Raw genomic sequence first — 26,236 nt, forward strand, 5'->3', positions numbered from 1 at the left:
CTTATTACAAAGCCACAAACCCTTCAGCTTACTAGATGACCACAGAACTCACTGCAGAGTCAGCTGTCCCCATTTTCAGTGGGGATTCGGGGCTTCTATCCACCATCACTCAGACTGAGCACTGACACTCCACATGTACGAACTGCAGGTGCATCACCACTTCATCTTCACAGCCTATCATTTCCCCCTTCTCCTTTTCAACAATCTTTACAGGCAAAACAAGAATAGCAGCAACGGAAGCAGTCTCCCTAACCATACAACTTGCTGCAGCCTCACTGAGAAAACCATTGAATCATGGCAAGTGTTGCATTTTCACCATCCAAACAGATGTCTCGCCTGGGTCAGCAAAAGCCATCCTCAAAATACACATTCTAAACACAGTAACGCAGGCACAGCCTTCATTAGTTCTGGTAGTCTCTGCCCTTCAAGGACCTGTTCTCTCACAGCTGAACTTACTCTGCCAACAACAGAGCCCCCCCAACAATTGCACTCACCTCTACAGGCTCAGAAGGGATTTCCAATTTGGATAGTTTAGCTTTGGCGTCTGTCTTCAAATCGGAGACTTCTTCATAGGGTTCTCTATGGTATTCCTCCTGGAAAGGTTTGAGATCTGGCGATTCATCTGGTGCCTGATCTTGGCCATCCATTGGTCTGACATAGGCAGTCGGTTTCTGCTGCATTGCACTGGTTTTTGATGGCAAAGGTGGGGGAAAAGTCTGAGAGGAAGGCTGAGTGGTGCTGGTCAGGTTAACCGCTGAGCAGCCCCGACTTTCCTTCTCTTGTGATCCTGTCACTAGGTTCTGAAATGATTTTGTTTGACTGTAGGTCGGCCCATGACTTTTACTGCTGTTCTGTGACCTGGAATCGATATGCTGGCTGGAATGTAGAGGTGACAGGGGCGCCACTGGAGAAGACAAAGATGATAGCAATGGAGAAAGCACCGAAAAGGAAGGCTGCAGTTCATTAGCATGACCTTCACCAAGCACATGCCTGTCATTTCTCTTGTGGTGAAAATCCACATGACTTCCCTGGCTGCCATGATTCTGTTCTTCACTTTGGCTCTGACCATTGGATAAGGTGTGACTCTTGGCGTGCAAACCTGGAGCTGGGTCTGTTCTTGATTGTGCCTTTTGGTAGTGAATGGAGTGGCTTGAAGCGGGAGGAGCTACAACCGTAGGTCCCATGGGTGGATGGTGGGTTGTGCGGTGGAATGAAGATGGTAATGTATGGCTGGTCTTTTCAGGGAAGTATGGGTGATGAGGCTTTTGTTGTGGGATCAGAGAAGCGACATTTTTAGGAACTCCAATGAGTTTCTGATGGGATTTGTTGTGGCTCATGAGGTCCTTGACCTCCTCATAATTGCCCAGCATGTTCTGAATTCGGCTTGACAACTCATCTCCTTTATTAGTCTGGAATAGAACAGAGGTGGAAGTTAAAAAAGCATGGACCCCCCCACTCAAAGAGATCCAGCTCAAGAAGAGACATTCTCCAGGGTCTTAATTTAATCACCAGGCACCACCACCTGTGAAGTCACACATGCTCATCTTGATTCTGCATGCAGTCTCTCCAAAGCAAATCGGACTGCTTTAGTCAGTGTTAGTCCTTCTGAATCAAGATTGCAGATGTGCCTGCAGTCTTCAGGAACGTTAACATCAGACCACTTCGTTTCAACCACAGCTGCAGAAAGAGACAGCCAAGCTGCTCTTGAGCACTCTCCTTCAAAATCCCAGACTACAAGAGGCCCCCAGATGAATATGCCCAACCCAAAGTCCATACTGCACCTGCACCATCTACAGAGCTTTACGCGCATACATGAATTTAAGTTAAGCAGATGGGAAGATGCTGGGTTTGCATGTATCATGTTCCAGTCTGCTACACCGTAGGTCCAGCTCTCCTCCTCCACCCCAACCCTCCTTCCACCTTTTCCTCCACCACACCCTCCCTTTACCATTACCTTGTAGGGTTCTGCAAAGAGGGGAGCCTTCTCAGGGCTCTGGTCTTTCTCCTGGAGAGCCTCCTGATTCCGCCTCTCTCTCTCTCGAATACGCTGCAAGTTTCTGTCCTCGTTGTACAAGCTTTAGGAAAGAGAGAAAGAAAGGATGGTTAACACTTTATACCAGTGTTATCAACAGGCATCTACTTTGTGCAGAAACATGTGTTTTCATACAACAGTATGTGTCCAGTGTGAAAGTAATTTTGAAATCCACAGAGTGGTTATAGCTGAAAAGTTAGTTATGCCAAGTATTTGCCCTACTGCATAGTAATGGAATATATGAGGTACAGCATGCAACCTTCTGAGTGATTTCTACTTCTGATACAATGCATCGGTAAGGGTGGGAAGGGAAAAACTATCCATTTAATTGTGAAACACAAATTGATAACAAGTCAATGTGGGCGATAAGTGCATGAGCTGGCAAATCCAGTTGCAATGATCAATGTGAAAACTACCATTCTTGTTCTCCTCCAGATTTCTGCCCTGACTCTTCACTTGAGAGTGAAAAAAAAAAAAATATCAGCCATTTTGAAGGTGCTTCCACTTTCAGAGATTGAACTTTGCCTACTTTATCAACAGGCTTAAAAACTTTACTCTCTGCTTTAAAGTGACATTTGGAAAGCTGCTTACCTGACAAACCATGTAGTTGCATTTAAAGCAATCACATAAATGTGTTTAAAGAGAAGGTCCCAAAAATTTGGAAGACACCAGGTCAAATCACCCTGTTCCTCCTCAACCACATATGTGTGTGCTCAATTCCACCAGCCCCACCAAAACAACAATAAAACCGTGACACACGCACAGCAGGATGACTTCATGGAAAACCAGAACCTTTAAACTACACCTCCTCTGTGAAATACTACTGCAAAATAAGGGAATCTATTGCTCTAGTATTTATGGATCTTTGGGGGAAAAAAGCATCCAGGCATACTATGTGGATGAAGGTTTTTCTCTCCTCTCCTATTTCTACTCTACTGCAGCCCACTGCATACACGCAATTCATATACTCTCCTTAGTACGCTGAAATTCTCAAGTATCCCAGTTTGGAAGGGAAGAGCTTTGTCTTCCCCACCAGTGACATTTCTCAAATACCACACCAAGAATCATCTACTGAAAGCCTGACCATCCTTAAAGGAGAGTCAGAGGACTGGCTTTGCCGTAACAGTTAACCAAGAGGTCTGACTACTGCAGAGGCGGTTTCCTGTCTCAATGTGAACTCTGGAAAACGATGCTGTCTGATGGCAAATTTCCATACATAGAACTGCGGCAAGGATGTAGTTGTGCCACCGAGACAGAAAAATATATTCAGGGGTTAGACTATGCACATTTTAAATAGTTTCCAACTTTGTTAGGGCTAAACTTTCCAAACATAGCAAAACAGAAGTTTCCAGTAAGCACTATGTATCCCACTTCTGCAAACAATTTTAAAAATAAAATAATCACAGATCACTGATTCAGTAAATATACACCATCCTTCTGTTACAAACAATATCCAACAGACACATTTCCTCTGTGCATCTGATATCATTTTGCATGTGAGCAATTTCATATCTATAATCAGTTAGTTGGTCAGTTGCCCTGCATGTGCCAGAAAAGCTGTGTGCAGTCACCTATGGGAGGTATCAACTGCAGAAGACAAAAGATTGGGAAGAATTATAAAGCAAACAAGAAGCGACCCTGGCTACATCTACTGCTTGAAACTGTATCATAGCATCACAGAACAGTCTGGGTTGGAAGGGACCTTGAAGATCACCTAATTCCAACCCTGCTGTCATGGGCAGGGACACCTTCAAGCCCCATCCAGCCTGGCCTTGAACACTGCCAGGGATGGGGCACCCACAGCTGCTCTGGGCAACCTGTGCCAGTGTTCTGCCTAAGTGAATGCATTTCAAGTTGACAGCATTTTTTAAACTTATCTGTTCAAGTTATCTGGAAAGTTTTTACTGAATTTCCTAAACACTGCAGGAAATTAAAAATGATTCTGCAAATATCCTTTATATGAACTTCAAAGAAATTCCCTTAACACCAAGCATGAAAGAACCCACAGAAAATGGTTTTAACAGCTACGATGCTGGCTTTTAGCACAAAGGACGCCTCTGAAACCTCCTCTTTCCCAATCTGTGATGCCATGACCCAGTGTCAGTACTGACACCAGCTGTAGAACAAACTTGTGTCGTCGTCCCCCGTCCCCCCCAGGGACAATGATGTAACTTTTATCAATTGGCTCCTCTTCACCCACTGGTCCCCAGTCCATTTCCCCCATGGCTGCACAAGCCATCAAGCTAACACAGTGGGGAAGGCAAAGGAACAAAACCACAGCCCTCGGTGGCAAGTCCTCACTTCTTGCAATTTCGCAGCCTCTGTGCCCTGTAGTTACTCTCTTCGCTTAAAATATACAGCTTTCTTGCAATGAGCACTTACAATGTGTTTGGACTAATCAAGGCTCTTACTGCAACCAGGCGCTCAGCTCCAGCTCTCCCCCACCCACCCTGACTTTTTCCTTTTGAAGCTACCACCAACTATGTTTCTGAATATTATTGTTAGGCTCAGTGTGATGCTGAAGGTATAAAAGGACAATTTTAAGTTAGTTTTAACTCCTCCTTGAGCATCAGCTGTTTTCCTAGTCATGTTTTCCCTGGTCAGTTCTTAAGCCATAATTTTCATCATCCGATAGACAAAAGGACATCCAGGAAATTAAAAGACAGAAAGAGGATGTATTTTTTACAAGTACAACAGCAGCGTTAAAGAGAGCAAAGCTCCTTCTCCCGCTTTGTGCCTTTTGATACATGTACACCTTTTGGTCTGCACAACACTGCTGAAATCTCGGCCTGCCCTGTTACTATTTCTGCCTTGATCCACACCATGAACGGCAAGCACTCAGACCTATGCTGTACTTTTTAGTACAACTGCAGCATTAAATATACATACTTGGTTTTGTTTGTTTTCTCCTTAGTACTTATTAAACTACTCATGGTGTTGGCTGGAGTACACAGCACACAGAGAAATAGTGCTTGCTTGCCCCAAAATAGATTTTGCTACTGCAACTCGCAGCTTGCTGCGGCACACGTCAGATCCAGGCCTCCCGGAGACAAGCTGTAGAGCTGGCATAGCTCTCTGCTGAAACCCAAGATAACAAAAAATGAAAGCAATACATAAGGACAAAAGCCAGAGCCAATGCATCTCTTTCTAAAACAGGTTGTTTTCAATGAGCCAATCTCATTTTCTCTTCCCAGGTAAAAGACTGTTTGCCTCTTTCAGAGAGGACAGAGAAAGACATAAAAGCCATGAGGCTGAATACAAGTCTTTTGGGGAATGCTGTCAGGACTAAAAGAGTAACTTCTCACAGACCCATTCCCAACCTCCCTAACAATCTCAGTTACCTTTCAAAAACTCTTAACATCACTCCTGGACCATACCATACCACTTTATAACCTGCATTATTATTTAGTAAGAAGGCACATGCAATAGTATTTGAATACTTCAGATTTCTGCAGGTGCACTATTATAGCAGTGGCCATTCCTATAAAGCACTGAGGACTCAAACCACCTCCACACACTGCCAGAGTCAAGCATCCTATCTTGTAATGACCTCACTACTCTCTGCTTGTTGAGTTTCCAACAATAATCTAAGATTTGCTCCCCTGGTCAGCTTCTTCACGTAACATTTATTAGAAAGGAGATAACGCAGAGCAACTTTCTTAAACCAACAAAAAATACACACAATACTGTATTAGATGGATCCAGTTACCAAGCTGGGTATAATTTCCACACGCCAGGTGGCTGATGTGGGGATTCAATGGGGATCCACATGTTCACATGATCACACATGTTCTCCCTTTGTTTATAAACCTATACAGAACAGGACTTACTATTAACAGGTTTTTTCCTGTTGCTAGGTAAAAAGGGCTGGAGCCATAAACTATTCTAATTACTATTCTTGCAGGAAAATACAAACCAGCATGCCACTATCAGCAGTAAACCCAGGCTGAAAAGCATTAGTGATGATCCACAAATATCTGCATAACCACATGTGTATCTCCCTGGCTGGAAGAGCACTGAGAGGCTGAATCACTCCACAGTGAGACTCTGCTGCGAAACAAACAAGCGGAAATTCTGACCAAGAGGTTTTGTGCAGTTATTTCAACTTGCAGAGCAGGAGGGTGAGCCAAAGCCCACTGAAACAGGCAAAAAAATTCTCAGCTGTTTCAACGGACTTTGTGCTGGGTAATGAGAGTGCATTCTTCAGTCATGCAAAACAGGCCTGACCTTGGGCACACATGAGCAAGCCTCCCGCAAAATGAGGGGAAGTCATCATTTGGAACACTATATAACAGTTCACAAGGTTCAGCTGCTGCACTTAAAAAAAAAAAAAAAAAAACAAAACAACAAAAAAACAAAACACCCCAACCAAACCCCCCCAAAAAACCCAAACACAACCCAAAAAAACCCCACCGCCTCAAAACAAAAACCCACCACACCCCAAAAACACCAGTCCTCAAATATTAAAAATATGAGTTCATAAATTCTAATCATAAATCAAACCATTAGCACAATATTGCTACTCATATATTTCATCCTCTTTATCACAAACTCTTAACAATAACATCGTCTTAATAATGAAGACAAAACAGAACATGTATGTGCACATGAGCAAAATTCACTGGAAAGGAAGCAGGCAGAACATCAGTGATATGTGTGAAGGACTGGGGGAAACCTTGTGGGCTATTTTTATTTGTTCTCCCAGGATAAAAATCTGCTGTCAGCACTGGCTGACCAGGGTTCTTGTTTTATATTATGCCTTGCTGCAAAAGTCTCATTAAATCTTAACTTTGAACAAAAGAAGCCCATAACTTGCAAGTAGTTTAAAAACTAACACCAGCAATAAAAAAAAACACACATCCAAAACCAACCCACTAACACCCCCCCAAAAAAACCCCAAAAAACAAAACAACCAACCAAACAAAAAAACCCAAAAACAAAACCAAAAAACTAACCCAAGCTACATATTATGACCCTGCAAATTGTTTTCTACTAAAACACTGTGCTACATCCATGTGGATTACGGATATCCTTCTATTTCTAGGCTGGCGAGCATCCAAGTTCAGAGCAATCAAGCCATCTTGCTCAGAGATTCTGATTACATTCAAGCAAAAGGAAAACCCCTAAACAACTGTAACTTGTATCTCTTGCAACAATGACACAACGAGAAGCAGCTATCTTTCCTACATGTATTGCAACACTAAACATCTCACACCCTGCTTGCTGCAGAAACAGCAGCTGTAATACCTCTAAAGGCCTCTTTCTTTCCCTGAACCTTCACTGACCCCAAGCTCTCTTCCCAGCAATAAATTCTTTTTAAAGAGTGTATGAAGAGAGGAGGGCCGGAGGGGAGGGGAAGGGACACCGCCTTTTTGTAGTAATGCCAGCTCCTGCAGGTTGAAAAGATGACAAACATGCCTGCTCCCGGACAGCAAGGCGGGCATGGGTGCTCTCACACATATGAGATGACGGGGCACTGCTCAGCGAGGTTAGCCATGCGCTGCTGCCACTGCAGACCTCTTTGTACTGTCACAGTGGCAAGTGGCCCAGGCTGCCGGCCACCCCTTCAGCCCAGCCATCATCCCCCTCCACTTGGCTGTTCAGGAACACCATCCACCCTCTGCCTCTCTTTCTGCAACGGACCCAACCAATTTTTGTTCCCAGTCTCCCTCCAACTTTAGCGTGCAAAGAAGCACATTTTAAAAGCAGAAGGATGAGGGAATAAACACTGAGTGGCTGCATGACTTGATCATGCAGTTGAGAGCACCAGCCCCCCCTTCTCTAAGTTACAGGCGAGCCCTTAAACTACTTCAAGACAACAGCTAAAACTCATTTTAATTCGTGTATTTTATCATGGAGGCATACACTTCCCGTGCACGCTGCCTCGTCTCATACTGCGGGGCTTTTATTTAAAAATAAGTAAATTGCATTGCACTAGACTGCATTCCTAATTGAGAGCAGAAGCATCTGCTGTCTGCTAAAACTTCCACTTTTTAAATATAAGCCTGTAGCTACCCTGGTCCCAACACCTGAGGAGACATCGTGTCTGTCCTGGCCATTTAGGGGTATTTGTTGAGATGCTCTTTAAAGCTTTTCAAAACCTGGGCTATGCTGTTGAGCTTAAGGCCGCCCAGTTACCCCAAAGTCAGCGTTAAGGAAGGCAGGCAGAAAGCATCCGAGAGCCACCATCAGCTCAGTCCCTGTGTGGCCCCATGCCAAGAGGAGAGGAAGGAGGTCTCCATGGCCAGCCAGGCGCCACCAGAGGAAACCCGCGCAGCGCAGCCGCCTGCCAGTCTCCAGCAAACCGTCCCATGCATGACAGAGCTCTAACCTCGCTATGGCCAAAGCTGCAGGGAGAACCCCAGCTCCAGTTCTTCAGGTACCTCTCCAGATGAGCTTTCATATTAAGATTTTCCTAGAATGGGCACTCAAAAAAACCAAAAAACTGACCACCAACCTCAAAACCACCTCCAAGCTCTTCCTTACTGTTGTGGAAATGCTTTGTGAAATTTGGCATTAGCATGTCAAGCACAAGGAGCAGGGGGTCTCCATGGTCCCACCACATCCATCTTCAGAGGGGAAACAGTTCCAAATTTGAGAATTAAAAACAGTGTTGCACTTTCTGCAGCTGGGCTACACTTGACATGTCATCAGGAAAACCCAAACACCCCATTATGTTCAAACAGTCTGATGAGACTGAATGCTCACCCTGAAATGTTAGGTCAGTTTTGATCTTCAAACATGCTCCACAAAAAGTAAACACACACAGAAATCCCCCCTGCCCCCCCCCCAAAAAAAAATAAAAAACAAACCAAAACCCACAAACAAAACCCAATCACGCTTTGCTACACACCGAAAGAGTAAAGTACTCCTATGCTCAAAGCAGCACAAGCTGGAGAAGACAGCCCACCGGCTCCAGTAACAGGGCTGAGTTCATCCAAGCATACACCCTGACTCATGACATCATCCAGGCTTGGGTCTGTAACAGAAACCATGAAAATACCAACGTGATCTGAAGCCACACTCGGTGACGTGACAATCCTTACTACAGAGTTCCAAATGCTGATATGTGACAATCCAGCCCATGACAGCATTTTCAAAAAATAGATGGTGCAAGAAGGAATTCTGCTTCTCCTCCTGTCCTGTGTGTTCTCCAAATGAAAATGAAATTAAAATAGAAGTCTGCTTTAGTTTTAGTTGTAATAAGATCTGTTGCTGGCTCCCAAAAGGAATTAACTCAACAGCAGTGAGGGAGGGTAGAGAAAGGCTAAAGCAAACACAGAATGAGGATGCTCACTTCCCTCTGAACACACAGAACCTCTTCCTTCGAAACACTTCAGAGAGAACATTTCCTTTCAGTACAACTGCAGGAAATCACAGATTTATTGAAGCTGTTTTGTCATTAAAATGGACTTTAAAAAAAAAAAATCATGAGAAGCTGCTGATGATCATTTCTCAAGACTGAGACATATTCTTGTTTAATCTCAACACAAGACACATCACCCCCAAAAAAAGATTAAACAGAAACCACACAGATTCACTGGAACAGGCTCGCTGCAGCACTTCAGCTGTGCTACCCTGCAAGTCTCCATAGAAGAATCACCACCGATTTATACAGCCAGGATCACATCTACAAAGATTAAAAATGCAGTTTCATTCATCAGCCCATCAGCTTGAAAAGAAACATGGATAAACACAGGGCACAGAAAGTTACCGAGCATCCCAGATGTGCTCAGCTCTCAGCTTGTATCACCGAAGTAGCTTGCCTGACCGTGACTGTAAGGCAAGCAGATGAAAGGATGACATTACATTTAATACCAAACAGCATCAAAAATGGCTCGCCCTAACCTTGGCTTCCTTTCCTTTATGGAAATATCATCAAATTGTAACTTGCTGGATATTTTAAAGTTCTGTTTCACATCAAACACTATTTCACAGAACATACATGGTTTGAACAGAAACAAATGATAAAGAGGAAAACATATGGTAGAGGCGCAACAGATGGTACAGTTAGTCAATTATTTTCTGCATCATCATCAACCAGCTTTGGTACATGCTTTCCAAAAAAATACGTATCTTTACACTGGAGAAATACGAGTTGGAATGCATTTTTTTTTCAAGTTTATCCAGCCCTGTTTACTAACTACAACAGCCAGCATTAGAACCACTGAGCAAGAGATCAATACCTCACAGCCCATCTGTACTTCTATGATGACGGTAAGAAACCTACCTGCAAATATTTCTGAACAAAAATAAAGTTCCAAGAAAATCCAGTACGGCTGGAAGCTTTCCTTCAAAAGGATGAATGAACCGCTTTTCCTTCAAAAAAGCAATGCTGAATACATTTCTTCCTATGTTCTGAATACACAGCCCTCTAGGTTACACCAAAACACTGAAGTGGAGAACAGCTGGGATGTTGTAACAGGCAGCAGGGAACCACCAGTTTGCTAAAGCAGAAACTAACTTGGCTTTTGCCAGAAAAAAAAAAAATAAATCAGTTCTACCTATGTAACATTAAGCATCTTCTCGCTCTGCCTCTTACACAGTAATCTTCGGGTTCAAATTCTCATTTGTTTCCTATTGCTGTTGCCAAATTAAAAAATATATGCATTACTCGGCCATTAAAAGGCTTTTGCTTCCTTCTGGCATCAATAGCCCCTTTCTTCATCAAGTAGCTCCCAGGAATAAGCCTGAACGTTTCCTGTGAAGAGCTGAGCCCCTGCAGTGCCCAGTGACTTTATCAGGAATTGTGAACTCTCAAGATGTTCTGCAAACATGACAAACACAGACTCGAGCCTAAAAACTCCAAATCATCAAATGGCTATGCACTTAAAAACACACCCCAGGATTTGGAGCAGTATTTCTCAGCCTACACTCTACACACCACTAAAGGCTCAAAAGAGGAGAAAGATTTGTGTCAAGATGCCAATTACTGATGGTAACAATGTCTTCTCTGCCTACTCAAAAAAGGCAAATGAACGGCTTCTGACTTGGATTTTCCCTCATGCAATGAAATGTTTAAAATCTAATTTTTATTTAGTTGTAAATGAAACCCACCGTAGCAGTATTGCACTAGACAGGCCCTGGATACTTTTTTTTTTTTTTGATAGCATGGCACCGTCCGGCCTAAAATGCTTCCAACAGGAGTGCTCCAAGCTACAGTGCTCCCTTAAGCAGCAGAGCATCCTGTTCCTCCTGCCCTCCACAGCGAGAAGAGCTCTCACACCCGAGCTGACCATTCCTCAGTCTCCACAGACACACCGTTTACCCTACAAGCAGAAAGCTTTGGATTGCAAGAGGCAGAAAAGCCTCATGATGGATATGTATCACAAACAAATGACACCCTCCCCAAAGCGGTAAATCCCCGAGGCCAGAACGCAAACAGTCAGCCTGCCAGCAGAAAGATGCTCCCAACAAAACACAGGAGCTCACGCTGAGGGCCAGCCTCGCTTAACATACAGCAACAACTCGGAAAATTTAGGAAAATGTGACAATTACTGCAGCTTATACAGTCTTCCCTTAATCATCTTCAGCAACAGCCCTGAACTATGTTGCCATAGTCAAAGCACCAGAACAAACGAAGAGGCAGTCTCTCCACTCATGATGCTGCAGAATGATGATTGCTTCAGATGCCTCTGAAGAAAGCCAGGCTTTCAACATCACCCTATGCATGCTGATGTTAATAGAACGCTGTCAAAAACGGTGTTAATTATAAGTTAGCTGGGGAACACAAAAGTTGTCATTCTCCATCTAAATGCAAATACACTAGGACGACTTCTAAGAAGGTGTGGATGTGTGATGTGTAATTACAAGCAGAGCAGCCAAGGCTTTCGAACCATGATGAATTTAAGGCTTTGTTTGATCTGGATGTGGCAGGCAAAGGAGGAAATGTGAAAAATTTAAATCACCAGGTATGTGCGATGAAAAATCCTGACCGATGAAAAATCCTGACCGCTTTGCCTCTTAAGAGACAAGGTGCTCTGTATACAAAAGCCTAATTCATCAGGCACACAGCTCAGGATTTCCCCAAGCCCAGTAACTGGTCTGCCTGCCTTTCAGCCCTGAAGGCATGTATGTCTTTTTGGGTAGGTAAGTAAAGATCTGCAACTTGAGTGCCATTTCAGTAACTGAGTATGCACAAAAAGGTTCAGACAAAGCTGCTGGTGCCTTGGCTGCAGCACTGATAGAGCAGCTCCAGATGTGCAGCCTAGGATGAGACCCAGTTATGGGACTATCCCAAGAGCACCCTTGCAGCTGCACACCGAGCAGCCTTGGTTCATAGAACCATTTGGGATGGAAGGGACCTTAAGATCACCTAGATTCACTCCCCCTGCCATGGGCAGGGACATCTTGCACTAGACCAGATTGCTCAAAGCCTCATTCAGCCTGGCCTTGGTTGTGGTGATCCAACTGTGACAGGACTGAGCTTACACATGACCAGCTTTTGCAGGAAAGAGAAGCCCATCCATGTCTCTTCTCGCTTCATCAGCAAGGATGAAAACATTAGCCTGCTCAGGATGCAGACAGACATGCACCCAAATGACTGGTGTTACTTTGCAGAGGTGACAGTGAAGAACGAGTTATTCTGAACTTCACTCTTTTTATCAAAATGGGAGACTTCAGTCTGCCACTAACACAGTTACGCTCCCCCGTCGCAGAGCTGAGCAAACATTTTCACATAGACCTGAGTGCTGCCAGCAGCGCTCCCACAGTGCACACTCAGACCCAAGACCGATCTGGTAAAAGCCCTGCTGGCACTTTGAGAAATGCATACCCAGATCTCTTAAGAGTGTTTTACATCCTGGCTTTGTCTGAGAATCGGTCTGTTTGGAGAAACAGCATTCCCTGCTGAGCAGATCCTGCTCTAACAGGGAGGGGATCCTGAGTCACCCACGATCACCCCAAGACCTGTCTGCAAAAAGGTCTGAGGAAATGATCACACAAACAGAAGAGACATTCACCCTTCAAAGGTACTTACATCATGCCTTCCTAGATCAAAGGCTGCTGGAAGTAAATACAAGGCCTTGGCACTATCAACAAACACATGGGGTGTAGCCTTTCTACCAGAATGCAAACTTTGGGTCTGCTTGGAAGTTTAGCTCAGACAGAAAACATACACCGTCAAAGCACAGGAAAACCAGATTTCAAAGGCCAGCCGCTCCGTCCCTCTTGCTGCCGCCACAGCAATCGTGCATCTAATTCACATTTTTATATCCCACTCCATTCTACTTGTCTTCTTTCACATAGTCCCACACTCAAACCATTTCTAAGCACTATCCCCCTGCCCCCAACCTGCTTCAGCATGCCAGTTCATAAGGTATTTAGAAAGGAAGACTCCTAGAAGCCTTCATGAACCACCACCCATCGTCACAGTGACTGCAGCATCATGCTTTGAGTTTTCATTTACCATTCTTCTCGATTTGTCTTGGCATCTTCTTGCATTAGCCTAAGAGCCATTCTGACAAGCCTTGGATGTTATCTTCTTGGATGCTTGTGCTGAGGCAAACTCCTTCCATGTTAGCTTATTTTCCAATGAGAATGGCTACGCTGCACAACACAGCCTAGAGCATCTGCATTCACACCACCCTGATACCAGCTGCCCCGCTGAGTCAAGTTAAGGGCGGCTGAACCGATTACAAAATGGTTCAAGGCCACAAAATGCTCTTCACATGAGCAGAACAGAAATTTTCACTGACATACCTGATGGCTGTAAACATCTTGGAAATTGCTATACACAGACTTACTTTGTGCAGTAATTCACCACTCTCCACATACAACAATGCTGCTTAAAAATCCAGCTGGATTGCCTAAGAACCAGCCAGATTCTGATGTTAAGTGGACAAGCAGGTAAAAGACATTGCTCAATAGGTTTGTTTAGTTTACAGAGGAGCACATACATGATGGATGGCTTTATATCCTTACATTCTTCTTCTTTCCCTTCTCCTATCCTGAAAAGCATGTTCCCTGAGTTGACATTGTCTGTTTTTTGTTTTTGTTGAATTCAGTTTATGTTTTTTTCCTTCAAGAAAGTTCTATGAAAAATTAGTGCAAAAAAAGGACTTTTATACAGAAGGTGCAGCCAACTTCACATTTTAAATACTGTTGATAGGCCATTTCTAATCAAACGCTTCATACACACATACAATGACGTCTCATATAAAACTACACCCCAGTAGCAAGCTTTTCCCATCTACGAGCAACTTATTATCAATAGCTATGGAAAGATATCCCTAAAAGCCTATGAGTCACCCTTACCACAAAAAAAAACGGCTATTCCTTTTTTGTGTTTTCATCTACCAAGTGCCACGCACACTAGGACAGCAGCCTTACTAGCAGTTACACCCATAAAGATGAACACATTTTTACCTGACTTCCTAGAGTTGGCAGAGCTTCCCACGTAAGAACTGTGACACATTTCCAGATCAAAGCCCAGGCTTCTACCAAATATCACACATGAAAAAGAATTGCCACAAAGCCCTCACACAGTGTCATGCACACTTCTATAGAATTAATGAAAAAATTACGTGAGGAAATAAGGAAACAAGAGAGGAAAAAAAAGAGAGGGAGACGTCCGTCTGTCAGAATTTGCTCCAGGGTTTCTTTTTCCAGTGGTATGCCAGACATTGAGAAATCCAACCAAAAAAAAAAAGTGTTAATGGGCAAGGGAGAAGTTATCTCTAATGATGTACTTTCATTTTGATTTCCTCAGATAAGGAGGAGAAAGACAGAGACAGTTGAAAAACACATCCACACACCGTGCAGTCACTTCCCAGAGCTGACCAGGGCTGATCTTGCTTCACCCAGTCCAAACATTTCAATACAACATAGATGCAAAATAACTTTAAAAGGAAGTGACCTAGGATCAAATCTTACTAGGGAAAGCGTGTGTTTAAGTAATCACAGATGTAAGGTAGTAACCCAGTGCTGCAAGAGAACTGCTGTCACAGTACAGGCTGAAAAAGTAACCAGTCATCTACTTAAGCATTACTGCCTACAGTCTGATTTTGTTAAAAGTTTCCTGCAGTTAAGGTAAATCTTCCAGTAGCCAGAGTCCAGCTTTAAAATCAGTCACTTCACATGCAAACCCATCCTGAACACAAGATCGAGATAAAACTTCTCAGAAGTGACTGTTTCACATTTTTTATGGATTTTTAAGTCAAATGCGGTCATACAGTCTCCCATCAACAAAAAGCAACCTTCTATTATTCCTGACTTGCCACAGGGCAAGTGCAGACATGCTGGCAGCAGGGTAACAGCTACTGTGCATCAGCTGCTGTTTAACTATTTCAGTGGTACTTACCCTGCCTCTGCAGAACGAGAGCTTGCTGCAGCATGTGTGGGGGGTTCCCCTTGATGAAAACAGAGGTAAAGCACTTAGCACTGCCATGAATTAAGAACGTAGAAATGAACCAAAATGCGGCCACGTTAGAGCAGCACAGTGGCAATTTGTTCGGGTAAAACGGTGTTCAGACAGTATGAGGGCTATCTGAAAAATCAAGGCGAGTACACCCATGAGACCCCCAGGTCCACACCACCTGCTATCCACCTTACAACTCTTACCACTCAGGACTGGGCTGCCCTGCAGCATTATCCCCTCCCACAACGTTTCTCCCTCTCGATTAATCTACATACCATTCACCATAAAAACATTCATGCACTTCTCCCAGCCCGAGACAAATCAATCTAACTCAGGCATTAGCTTACAAACCCGAGCTCAGGAAAATGATGTGGCTGAAGTAAAATCCGTGGAAGGGTGCCAAAACTCAAATTTTGTTAAACCCAGCTGGATCTTCTAGCACCCTGCACTTCAGTGCATGGCTTCAGCTACTACCTCTAAGCCCAATCTTTCTGTTACGGCTCTGTAAGTCAGTTATATGAGTGGGGGAACAGGGTATGTACTATGCGGTAAGCAGCAAGGCTTTCAAGGGCAGGGACGGTCTTCTGTTGCATGCACAGCAAGGTGTTCCCCAGCAGAAATGCAGAAGTCAGGGCTGTGACTTTTTATCAACTCACCCACCACCACCAAAATATCACTGTTTCTAATGCTGATAAAGCGTAGTTGAATACAGAAGTGGTTATCAGCTGCTGCCTAATCAGTCTGAGGGATTTCTTCAGTCAAGGGCTGCCTGAAATCTACCATCCCCATCCACCTCTGAATTCCTCCTCTCAGCAACAGAAATCCAGCACCTCCGAACAAACTTGTTCCTGCTTTTATGTCTTTCTCTGTCCTCTCTGAAAGAGGCAAACAGTCTTTTACCTGGGAAGAGAAAATGAGATTGGCTCATTGAAAACAACCTGTTTTAGAAAGAGATGCATTGGCTCTGGCTTTTGTCCTTATGTATTGCTTTCATTTCTTGTTATCTTGGGTTTCAGCAGAGAGCTATGCCAGCTCAACAGCTTGTCTCCGGGAGGCCTGGATCTGACGTTCCAGGTTTGCCTGGGAAAACGCATAGGGTAAAAATCTATGTTCTACCCTATATAAAACCTATCCTACCTTTCATTCATTTTTGCCTTGAAATATGCTTTTTGTTGTTATTGTTGATCAGTACAATCAATTTATTGGTAATAGGTTTAAAGGCAGCAAGAGAACCGTGCATTCACAGTAGCGATATACAAAAAATATAATGTAAAAATGAAGTCAGGTTTCTATTTCTTTAAAATAGGCTCCGACAGAATGTCTTTTACTGGCAAATCTTGGAGATCTGAGAGATTAGGTAGAAAGGCTGAGCAAACTAGTACTGGTTGAGAAAGAGCCAAATAATCAAGTAAGGGATGAAGAAAAATGGTTTTTTGCCTTTATTATTTATTTCCCATACCTATTTTAACTTATTTTTTCACACAATTACGAGATTTTGATTCACACGCATATTTCTACTTAGTGATCATAGGAAATGAAACCATGATGGCTTAGACCTACTGTTTCTGCACACCAACTGCCCACACATTTTACTCCTGACCCAGCAGTCCTCAGTAAAGAAAAGCCCAACAGTGTCCCCCCCAACCCAGTTACTGTTTCCCCAGGGTCCCCATAAAAACGATAAGCCTTTCAAAGAACTACCTAAGTTCTCTCAGTGGTGGGTGCTGTCTGCCTTGACCTCAGCAAGGCTTTTGGCACTGTCTCCCATGACAGTAAGCTCAGGCAGTGTGAACTGGATGAGCAGACAGCGAGGTGGGCTGAGAAGTGGCTGATGGCAGAGCTCAGAGGGCTGTGACCAGCGGCGCAGAGCCCAGCTGGAGGGCTGTAGCCAGGCGGCTGCTCACCCTGTTCCCCAGGGCTCAGTGCTGGGCCCAGTCCCGTTCAGCTTATTCACCGGTGACCTGGGTGAGGGCACAGTGTCCCCTCAGCAAGTTTGCCCGTGATACTGAGCTGGAAGGAGCGGCTGATACCCCAGCGGGCTGCACTGCCATTCAGGGGGAGCTGGGCAGGCTGGAGAGCTGGGCAGGGAGGGACCTGGTGAAGCTCAACACAGGCAGGTGTAGGGTTCTGCCCCTGGTGGGCACAGCCCCACGCACCAGCACAGGGAACTGCTGGAGAGAACCTGCAGAGGGCTACAAAGATGATGAGGGGCCTGGAACATCTGCCAGGTGAGGACAGGCTGAGGGAGCTGGGCCTGTTCAGCCTGGAGGAGACTGAGAGGGGATCTTACCAATGCATATAAATATCTTAAGGGTGAGTGCCAAGAGGATGGGGCCAGGCTCTTTTCAGTGGTGCCCTGTGACAGGACAAGGGGCAACGGGCACGAACTGCCCCACAGGAGGTTCCATCTGAATATCAGGAAAAACTTCCTTTATTCTGAGGGTGGCAGAACCCTGGCACAGGCTGCCCAGAGAGGCTGTGGAGTGTCCTTCTCTGGAGACATTCAAAACCCGCCTGGATGTGGTTCTGTGCAACCGCTCTAGGTGAGCCTGCTTTAGCAGGGGGTTGGACTAGGTAATCTCTAGAGGTTACAACCCTGACCGTTCTGTGAAAAGGTCTTAAGAAAAAAGTAGGTTACAGCTAAGTAAAAAAAAAAAGTCTAGATTATATCAGCTATTACATTCAGAAAAAAACAAATGCTTCATTTTCTATGTGAAGTCATTTTGCTAGTTAAATAAGGATTCAAGCCTCACAATCTGTTTTTCTATCTCAGTTCTTTGAGTATACATAAATGTTTACTGCAGGTGCAAGTCGTCAAATATTCAATAGATTTTCTACTTTAAGACTACAATAAAATTATTTTAGTGGACGTGCCTTTTTTTCACCTATTTTCTAGAACTGGCTTCCTAAATTCTATTTAAAACAAACAAACAAAAAAAATCAACCCATTATCCTTCTCTACTACACCAAAGAAGATTTTTAACAAGAGACACAGTAAAAAAGAAACATTTAGTGAGCAGCTTCTTCATGTCTCTGCACTTTAAACCCCTTTTCACATAACACTCCTCATCATAGCTAACATCCTGTACATCTAGCCAAGTGAACACGTCACCAGTTTTCCGTGGAAGCCTGCTATCAGCTGACCTTGTCCAGCTCTAAGCCCATCACCTGCACGGCCATGCGGTCCACAGGTGCCACATCACAGACCTCTTGCCACACAGCGCATCGCAGCCTCACCTCACAGGCAGCTCAGCTCCAGCACCATTTCTCCATAAAGCACCCCTGCACACTCGTACACCGTGCCATGCAGGCAGAGCACCAGTTTCAGCATTACTTTGTCTTGCTTTGCATGACATGCAAATACAGGCACATACATCTTACTTATTTTTTGTCAATTCCCCTCTTGAGGCAGCAGAGCCATCCGTACCATTTTCCTGTAAACACTTCCAAAAAAAGTTCTATGTTTTTCAAAGGCCTGATTTCACCCAGCCTTTCCTAAATGCTGCCAGTTTGCAAAGCCTAAGAGTGTTTCACCTCATGTTTCCTGCACAGTCGGAAGGGTCCTCCTTTCTACCCTCTGCTACCATCCCAGCTGTGGGCTAACAGGTACTCCTGAAGCCCTACAGCTTAAGGCAAATAAAGCCCAACATAAAATGAAACGTAACATCAGTTCCGCATTTGTTTCTTTCATAACTGCAAACCTGAAGTTGTTTAAACTGCACATCAAACTATCAGCAGTTCAATTTGCTGTAAAGCATAACAAAAGCAAAAAAACTTACAAACATGAGCATTTGAAACTGTCTCAGAAATAGGGTTGTATACAATTCTGCCTCCTGAATCTTTCACCCCCTGCAACCTATTAAGCACACGAGCAAATCTACAGTATTATTTGTGAAACACATTCTCTGTGTAAAATCCTTCCCAAACAATTAACTAAATCAGACCTCATGTGCTACAAACAGGACAGTACCGTAACTAATTTGAGAGTAAGAAAAAACAATAAAGAATATTAAAGACCTAAATTCTTTCACACTTTCACACGAATTAGCAGTAAACAAATCATGCATGAATGAAAAGGTTTCCTATTCTTTTGAGTTTTCCACTTACATAACAGCATGTACTGAGTAACAGGTTGGACAAGTCTTATCTGCATAGCAAGGACTAAGTAGGAACAGAAAGAGATTAGCACTGTTTGTACAAAAGATCTGTTTATATGCTGAAAAGCCTATTTAAACATCTTTCCTGCAGTCTCTTGCCAGACTATAATTGTTTCAGAAGTATTTCCTAATTTTTCCATCCACACACAGAAGCACCTGCTAATTTTCCTACGATTTGTAACCGTTGTTCAATTTTATTAAGAGGCGCACATGCTCAGTATCAGAGTACCTCTCTACACTGGAGTTTCAAACTGCATTCAAATCATTAGCCTGATGTCTATATAACAAAGCATCTCATTGTCGTTCAAAAGGACTTGGAAAGCCTTCAGACTATGCAAGAGCAATAATCCATGACACGGTGCATTAGGCAGGTACCGATGCATGCCTAATGCACGTTGCAACGCACATGCCGCTTGAAAGTACACTCTGAAGTATCTTATCTTTCCTTTTTCCAGCTGTTACAAAATATTTACATTTTACACAAGTCATTACTTTTAGCAGCTACAAAAAAGCTACTCCTTTAAGAAAATAACGAAAGCTACAAATACTTTGTCCCTTCAATTCTGAACACATTTATTCAACACCTTTCTAATTTTACAATGTAAAAAAAGAAAATTTTCCTCGCATCAGGCGAACACGTATTTGAAAAGCTCCTATCTTTCCTTCAAGATGAGAAACAGCAAGCTGCTCAGCTTTACCATTGTTAGCAGCACTTGTGTGCAGGCAGTGGGAACATCACACTCTGGCTCAGATCAAAAGCAACAGCTAGCTCCAGTTCCCACGGGATAGCAGCATGGGTTTGGCAGGGCCAAGACCCACTGCAAACACTGGAAATCTCTCCAACTTGCTTGGTGCAGGCATGGCACTTCGTCTGCGCGTGCAGAGGAAAACCAAAGTCAGTCTAACAGATATGGGGGATGTCTTAAGCATGCAAAGAAAAGCTCAAGCCACAGATGGGCTTTTGCAAGCAGGTGAAGTCAGGCACCCTAGTTCTCTGACAGCACAGGGAAACCACGCAGTGAACTGTGGGAAAGAGGACTGCCAGCGGGAACCAGCAAGGCCACTTCCAAAACACTTACCTTGCCTCCCTGACCACCGTGTGCTCTTGCAGCACATATTCCCTGATAACTATGCTCTGCTCTGGAGAGCACGCAGCTAAACACCAAATCAACTGCCAGCTTAATACCAAGCTAATCTATATTTTACCTGCTGCCACCTAACCTAGGTGAGATACCTGAAAGACGGACACAGCTTCTGCAAGGACTGATGTATCTTGAAAGGCTTGCAGCAATACTAAAAAATGATAACATCAATGTACCTTCAAGCACAGCTCTTTTGCTGCTTAAAAGCATGAGGTACTTTTTGTGAACCACGTAACACAGCAAAAGCAATGATTTTTACAGGGAGGCAGAGGGACAATGCATTTTCTAGCTGAAATGGCAAACTACTACATACCAGGAGCTATCTGCCAATAATTGGGCAATGTGCTGATTAATACTTTTTCTGGGTTGCCTAAGGACAGTGCATGCATGAGTATCTCGCCACTATTAATTAATCTCTCTTTGTGCATTTATCCTGGTAGAATTTACGTGTCCCACACAGTGAATACCCTGAATGAGGCAATTTCTACCTCCAAAAGCACTTACTATTGTCAGTTTATTTGCCCTGCTTAGCCTGACGCTCAGATTGGCAATAAATCATCATTCTTAGCAGCTGAAGTGTTTACTGTCTTTCATTCAATAATCTTTCCTCCCCACTGTCCCCCCTGCAAGTACAGTAATCATGTGCTGAATAATCATTTACAGCACTGCAATTAGGAGATTATTCCATTAGGCTTTGTATTTCTATCCGGTTTTACGTTTCCATTAAAAGCACTTTGTTAAGCAATTGAGCAACAAACGCAATGTAACCACAGGAGTCTCAGAAGCAGATGTCCATCAGGCAGAGTCCCTGCGAAGCAGCCTAGGAAGGGCAGGCAGTGCTCGTGGGTCAACAGAGAAACCATCCTCCCGCGCCAGGTCCTAAACCCAGGGAGAGGACAGGCAGCGTGAACACAGATGGGCCAGCATGGTGTAAGCAGTGAAGAAGCTGACTGCCTTCCAGGAGTCTGGGTGAAACTGGGAAGTCACCAGCTAGACACCTACCTAGGCACAGGATGAGTTCCCTTCGTAAACACAACTTGGTTGCTCGTGCCTCTAAGAGCAGAGTAAGAAATGTTATGGAGGTTTTATTTCTGTAAAGAGCGATCACTTCTGTCCCTCACATTTCAGTACGCAGGCAGAGTGTAGGAATTCAGCTATTCAGACGTCTCCCGCGTTTGTGCAGCCTCAGTCAATACATTTACCACCAAAAAAACTAGGTAACAAAGTATGTTTGCAGTGTCTGTGGGTAGTTCCCCTCACACACCAACCACATTTCTTTTTTGTTTGGTTTGCGGTTTCCCCCCTTCCTTTCTCCTTTTTGTAGAGCATTGCTCTGCTTCTCTTTCCCAAGTCCTTGCCCTCTGCCCAATCCATGTTAAGCCTGTGAGAACTGGAGGTTACTGGTGAAAGACACACTGCCTTGTCACGTGCACACAGGTTCAGCCCTTGGAAAGGGTCAGTACCAGTGAAGCCTATGACAAACGAGGAAGATGCTCTTCCTCAGACCTTGGCAGGAAGCACAGAGAGTGAACAGACATTAGATTCAACTCCTGCAAACGGAAATTACAGAGGAAGCTGAACTTTAGTTGTATTAACAATATGCCTGTCTCTCTCACCTATGAGAGCATAGGGTCATATCACAGCAACTTTTCTTTCCTTCCTCAAGGAGCAAAACCTGACAGTCAACTGGTAAAAGGCAACTAGTCAAAGCACTTGTTAATTACATTATAGCTCTTCTATTTTATCGGTTTCCAGACTCTGTATCATTTTGTTTCCAGTTTTAATCTTCTAGGGGACTGGTATCTTTCCAAGACTGTTCTCAACTGGCTATCCTTCTGTCTGGGGAAGTTACCACTCTGGAAGGAAGTCACATCTGTCCAGACAATAATGACAGTGATTTTGTGCCACGCTTGTGACCAAGGCTGGAAAATTACTACCGAAGTACACAGGAGGATATTCACCAGCTATATGCAGCATTTTATCCACTCAGCAGTGACTCACGACATCTTCCAAGGACACATCACCCTCCCCGATAAAACCCATCAGAGCCTCTGCCCTTAGGAGGATTTTCATGGCAACAACCAATGGCCCCCGAGTCCCTGTCCTCAATGCCACAGTGACAACAGATGGTTTGGAAGGAGAATGAATCAGCACTGCCTCTCCCTAGGGTTCCTCATCCCCTGCCCTCCCACACATGTTCCCAATGACACTTATTCATCGCCCTGAGCCCGAGGCAGGAGGTCTGTGCCATGCTCTCTGAGGGACGGAGCAGATGCCTTGCAGTAACCACTGCGTCAAACTTCTGGAGGAGGTTTTAAATTCTTCCATGTAGGCTGCTGCATTTTCCTTGACTCTGTCTAGAGCTACATCCAGTGTCAACTGTGGTAAGCCTCTTGAACAACCTGCTTCCAACCAGACAGCTTCCTGCATCGTTGCGGGGACGCGGTTCCTCTGGATTGCTTCATCTCTCCATAGTCTCTCACCGTCCCAGAGATTCATTAACAAAGCGTCCATAAACACGATGAATAACAACTCCCAGCACCAGCTAACACCCCAAATGACCCAAGTAACATCCAACCAAGCTATCTGTAGAAAGCTAGGTATTTCCACGAAAACAGAAGATGATCACAGGGATTTGGGATAATTTATTTTTTTTTTTTTAAACCACAGGACAACTAAATCTCTCTAAAATCTCAGTACACACTTTCTAACACATTCTGTACCTTTTCTATCTTACTCAATTGCCTAGTTGTCGCAGTTACTAGGCATGCAACCACAAAAGAGTAAATGTTTTGCACAACACACTTGTTATGCATAAGTATTTCTGGAAGCCACCTGAAAAATGGGAGGAGGGAAAGAACAGAGAGAGTCACTATTCCCGCATTTTCCTGCTCCACCTGAAACTTTCGTTTCACCCACCCTCAGAACAACTCCTAGAATCCTTCCCGGCCAGCACGTATTGCCTTAGCCCCACATTTTTTCCACTTAACACAGCCCTACTGATAAATATGATGCTTGTAGCAATATACACCACAGAGGAAGAACAGAAGAAACTAAGGTTAATATCCCTCCCTTCTCCCGCATCTCTTTTCCTCTGTCATGCACACATGTAGAAGTCATTCCTCAGTTTCAAGCTATGAATCAGGAAACCATTTTGAGCACCTGCTTATATGCACACACACGTGCACATAAAACCCATTGTCCATGCAGAAGCTCCAGGTCAAGAATTCATTTTGAGCTCAAGCATGGCTCTAACAGGAATGCTTTCTCCAATTGGACTTGAGAGCTTAAAGCCACAGAAAACTAGAAAAACAGATAGTGGTCTAAATTCCTCCTGTCACCAAAGTAGTTCATTGCCTTATAACAGACAGTTTAAGCCTCTCAAAAGATGTGGAAGGAATAGATCAGCTGGAACTGAGCGTACATGCTGAAGGCTACAACGTGGCCCTGAACGAGACCGATGCAGAAAAACCCAAAGGAACCCATGAAATTCAGAGCAGCAGCTGTAACAACACCTTGCACATACACCCTGCTGAGCCCTGGCCCGTTGCCTCAGCTTCCAGCACACCCCTGGCAGGCCAAACTCACACAAACCCTTTCAACCCTCCTCTGGTTTCCTACTTTCCATAGAGACTTCGCTGTGCGCCAGCAGGACCCAAGATCTCTATCTAGTCAGTGCCTGCACCTCACTTGCACTCCACCTTATATGCATGTACTCGGCAAAGGGAAAGAAAAGAGGAAAGAGTGAAGAATAGTTCAAGGACTTCCTAAGAAAACGGCATGACTTAAAGGCCTTTTAAACGCATTGTATTAACCCCAGCGATTGCTACTGGTTTTTCAGCCCTCACACTCTCCTCCTTGTGTGTTCAGGGACTTCTCTAGGGGAAAGAAAGAAATAGTGAGCAAACAGAAACAAATCATTATTTGCTTGGCAGATTACTGTACATAAACAGTCTTTAAAGTTGTTACACTCAAGTAAACATAGCTTATATCAGTATCATCTGTACATTTCCGTCATTAGGCTGAGAGGGAGGAGGATGGCCTGTTTTCAAGGAAGCAATTTTTTAAAAAGGAAACCATTAACTTGATATTTCATCAACGTACAAAGGAACAGGGAAGTAAAGAAGTAGTTTTCCCAGTATTTCCCCTGTGTTAAGTTGCACGCTTTTTCATCTGCCTGATGCATGACACCCCTCACCCACCAAACCAACAGCTAGAAAGCAGTGGGCCATAAAAAAGAATGAAAGTGTGGCTAATGCAGAAATCCATCAAAAGAAAAGCAAAAGAGGTTAGGACACAGAAAGAAGAGAGTTTCCTTCATAATACCTTCTTTTATATGGCATTTCTACCAGATTTTTTCAAAGGGGGGGGGGGGGGGGGAATACTTTTAAACAGGATTTTTAAGATTTTCTTTTGCTACAGCTGAAAAAAGGGAGGTTTTTTCCCCCCTCCCTACTGTTTGGGCTAACACAAACGATTACTGCCAAATAAGACAGCTACAGGAATAAGCACTCTCAAGGGAGCTAAGCAGAAACAGTACCGAAAGCAAGACCCTTGACTGAGACACCACACGCTCCATACATGGCTCATTATAATTAAGTACAGCACAGATACCAAGTCAGTTCTTAGGGTAAGGACTTGCACAACTGTATTTGGCCACAAAACAACACAAGGTTCAGCCCAAAGGATGGAATGTCAACTAAATGTTCATTAGATTTAAAAATTAACCCAGATCACACACACATCAGGGTTGCAAGCATTACAGGACAGGAATTTTTTTGTGCATGCAATTTCCCTTTTCTTTGTTTTGGGGTGTCTTATTTTGAATAGCTTTTAAATTTTATTTTTTTTGTTTTAAATATCACGGTTCCTAAGTTTTCATTACAAACTGTCTCACAAGTTGTTCAAATTGTGAAACAGCATGAACACACACCAATGCAGCTGCCAGAACAGAGCCCAGGAAGGTTTTGGTTGCAATTATCAGATCATATTACAATTACAAACTGGTTTTGTTTATTGAAGAATTACAGAAAGAAGGTTCTGGCTGTGAAACGCAGTACTAGACTACATCAGCTGTCTACATTGTAAGAGAAAGGAAGAGCCATAGGCCCCCTGCACATAAATTCAGACTGTCCCCCCAAAGACATGTGACAAAGTGATGTGCAGCGAGAAAAACCTATCCACCGCAGGTCAGTTTGCTCAGTTCACTTAACTGACTTGGAAAGAAAACACACTTTCCAAATCATTAGGAACTAGACTGATTCACACATTTAAGTAATGGAAGAACCAGCTGGGGAGCCAAGTTTTAATGTTACCATTCCTGCAGACTGACAATTTCACCCATCCACTTTAATCCGCCGTGGTCCTACCTGGCGCAGAGTTGCACCACCTGTGCACCGCAGCACCAAGTTAACTGCACTACACTATGCTCAGCAACATGCTCAGGTAGGTACAGAAATTCCAACTGGGGGCTGTCTCATTTTGGCTCATTCAGAACCAAGGTTGAGGTCATCCCACTTACTCAAGAGTTTGAAGCTGGTCTGGAAGG

The 26,236-nt window shown here is 43.9% G+C and overlaps 1 protein-coding gene across 4 annotated transcripts in view; it reads right to left on the reverse strand.

Annotated features, from left to right (window-relative positions):
* The window catches only part of AFF1 (ALF transcription elongation factor 1), a 99,089-nt gene that overhangs the window by 63,047 nt on the left and 9,806 nt on the right, over positions 1-26,236 (reverse strand). For all 4 annotated transcript variants that reach the window (XM_055794966.1, XM_055794965.1, XM_027795103.2 and 1 more), the window contains exons 2-3: positions 1,955-2,075; positions 495-1,409 (exon numbers count right to left, since the gene is read on the reverse strand). In XM_055794966.1, coding sequence (XP_055650941.1) covers positions 495-1,409; positions 1,955-2,075 — 1,036 coding nt within the window. The remainder of the gene's footprint in view (positions 1-494; positions 1,410-1,954; positions 2,076-26,236) is intronic.

The sequence above is a fragment of the Falco peregrinus genome, chromosome 2, assembly GCF_023634155.1.
Source record: "Falco peregrinus isolate bFalPer1 chromosome 2, bFalPer1.pri, whole genome shotgun sequence".
NCBI classification, from domain to species: Eukaryota; Metazoa; Chordata; class Aves; order Falconiformes; family Falconidae; genus Falco; species Falco peregrinus.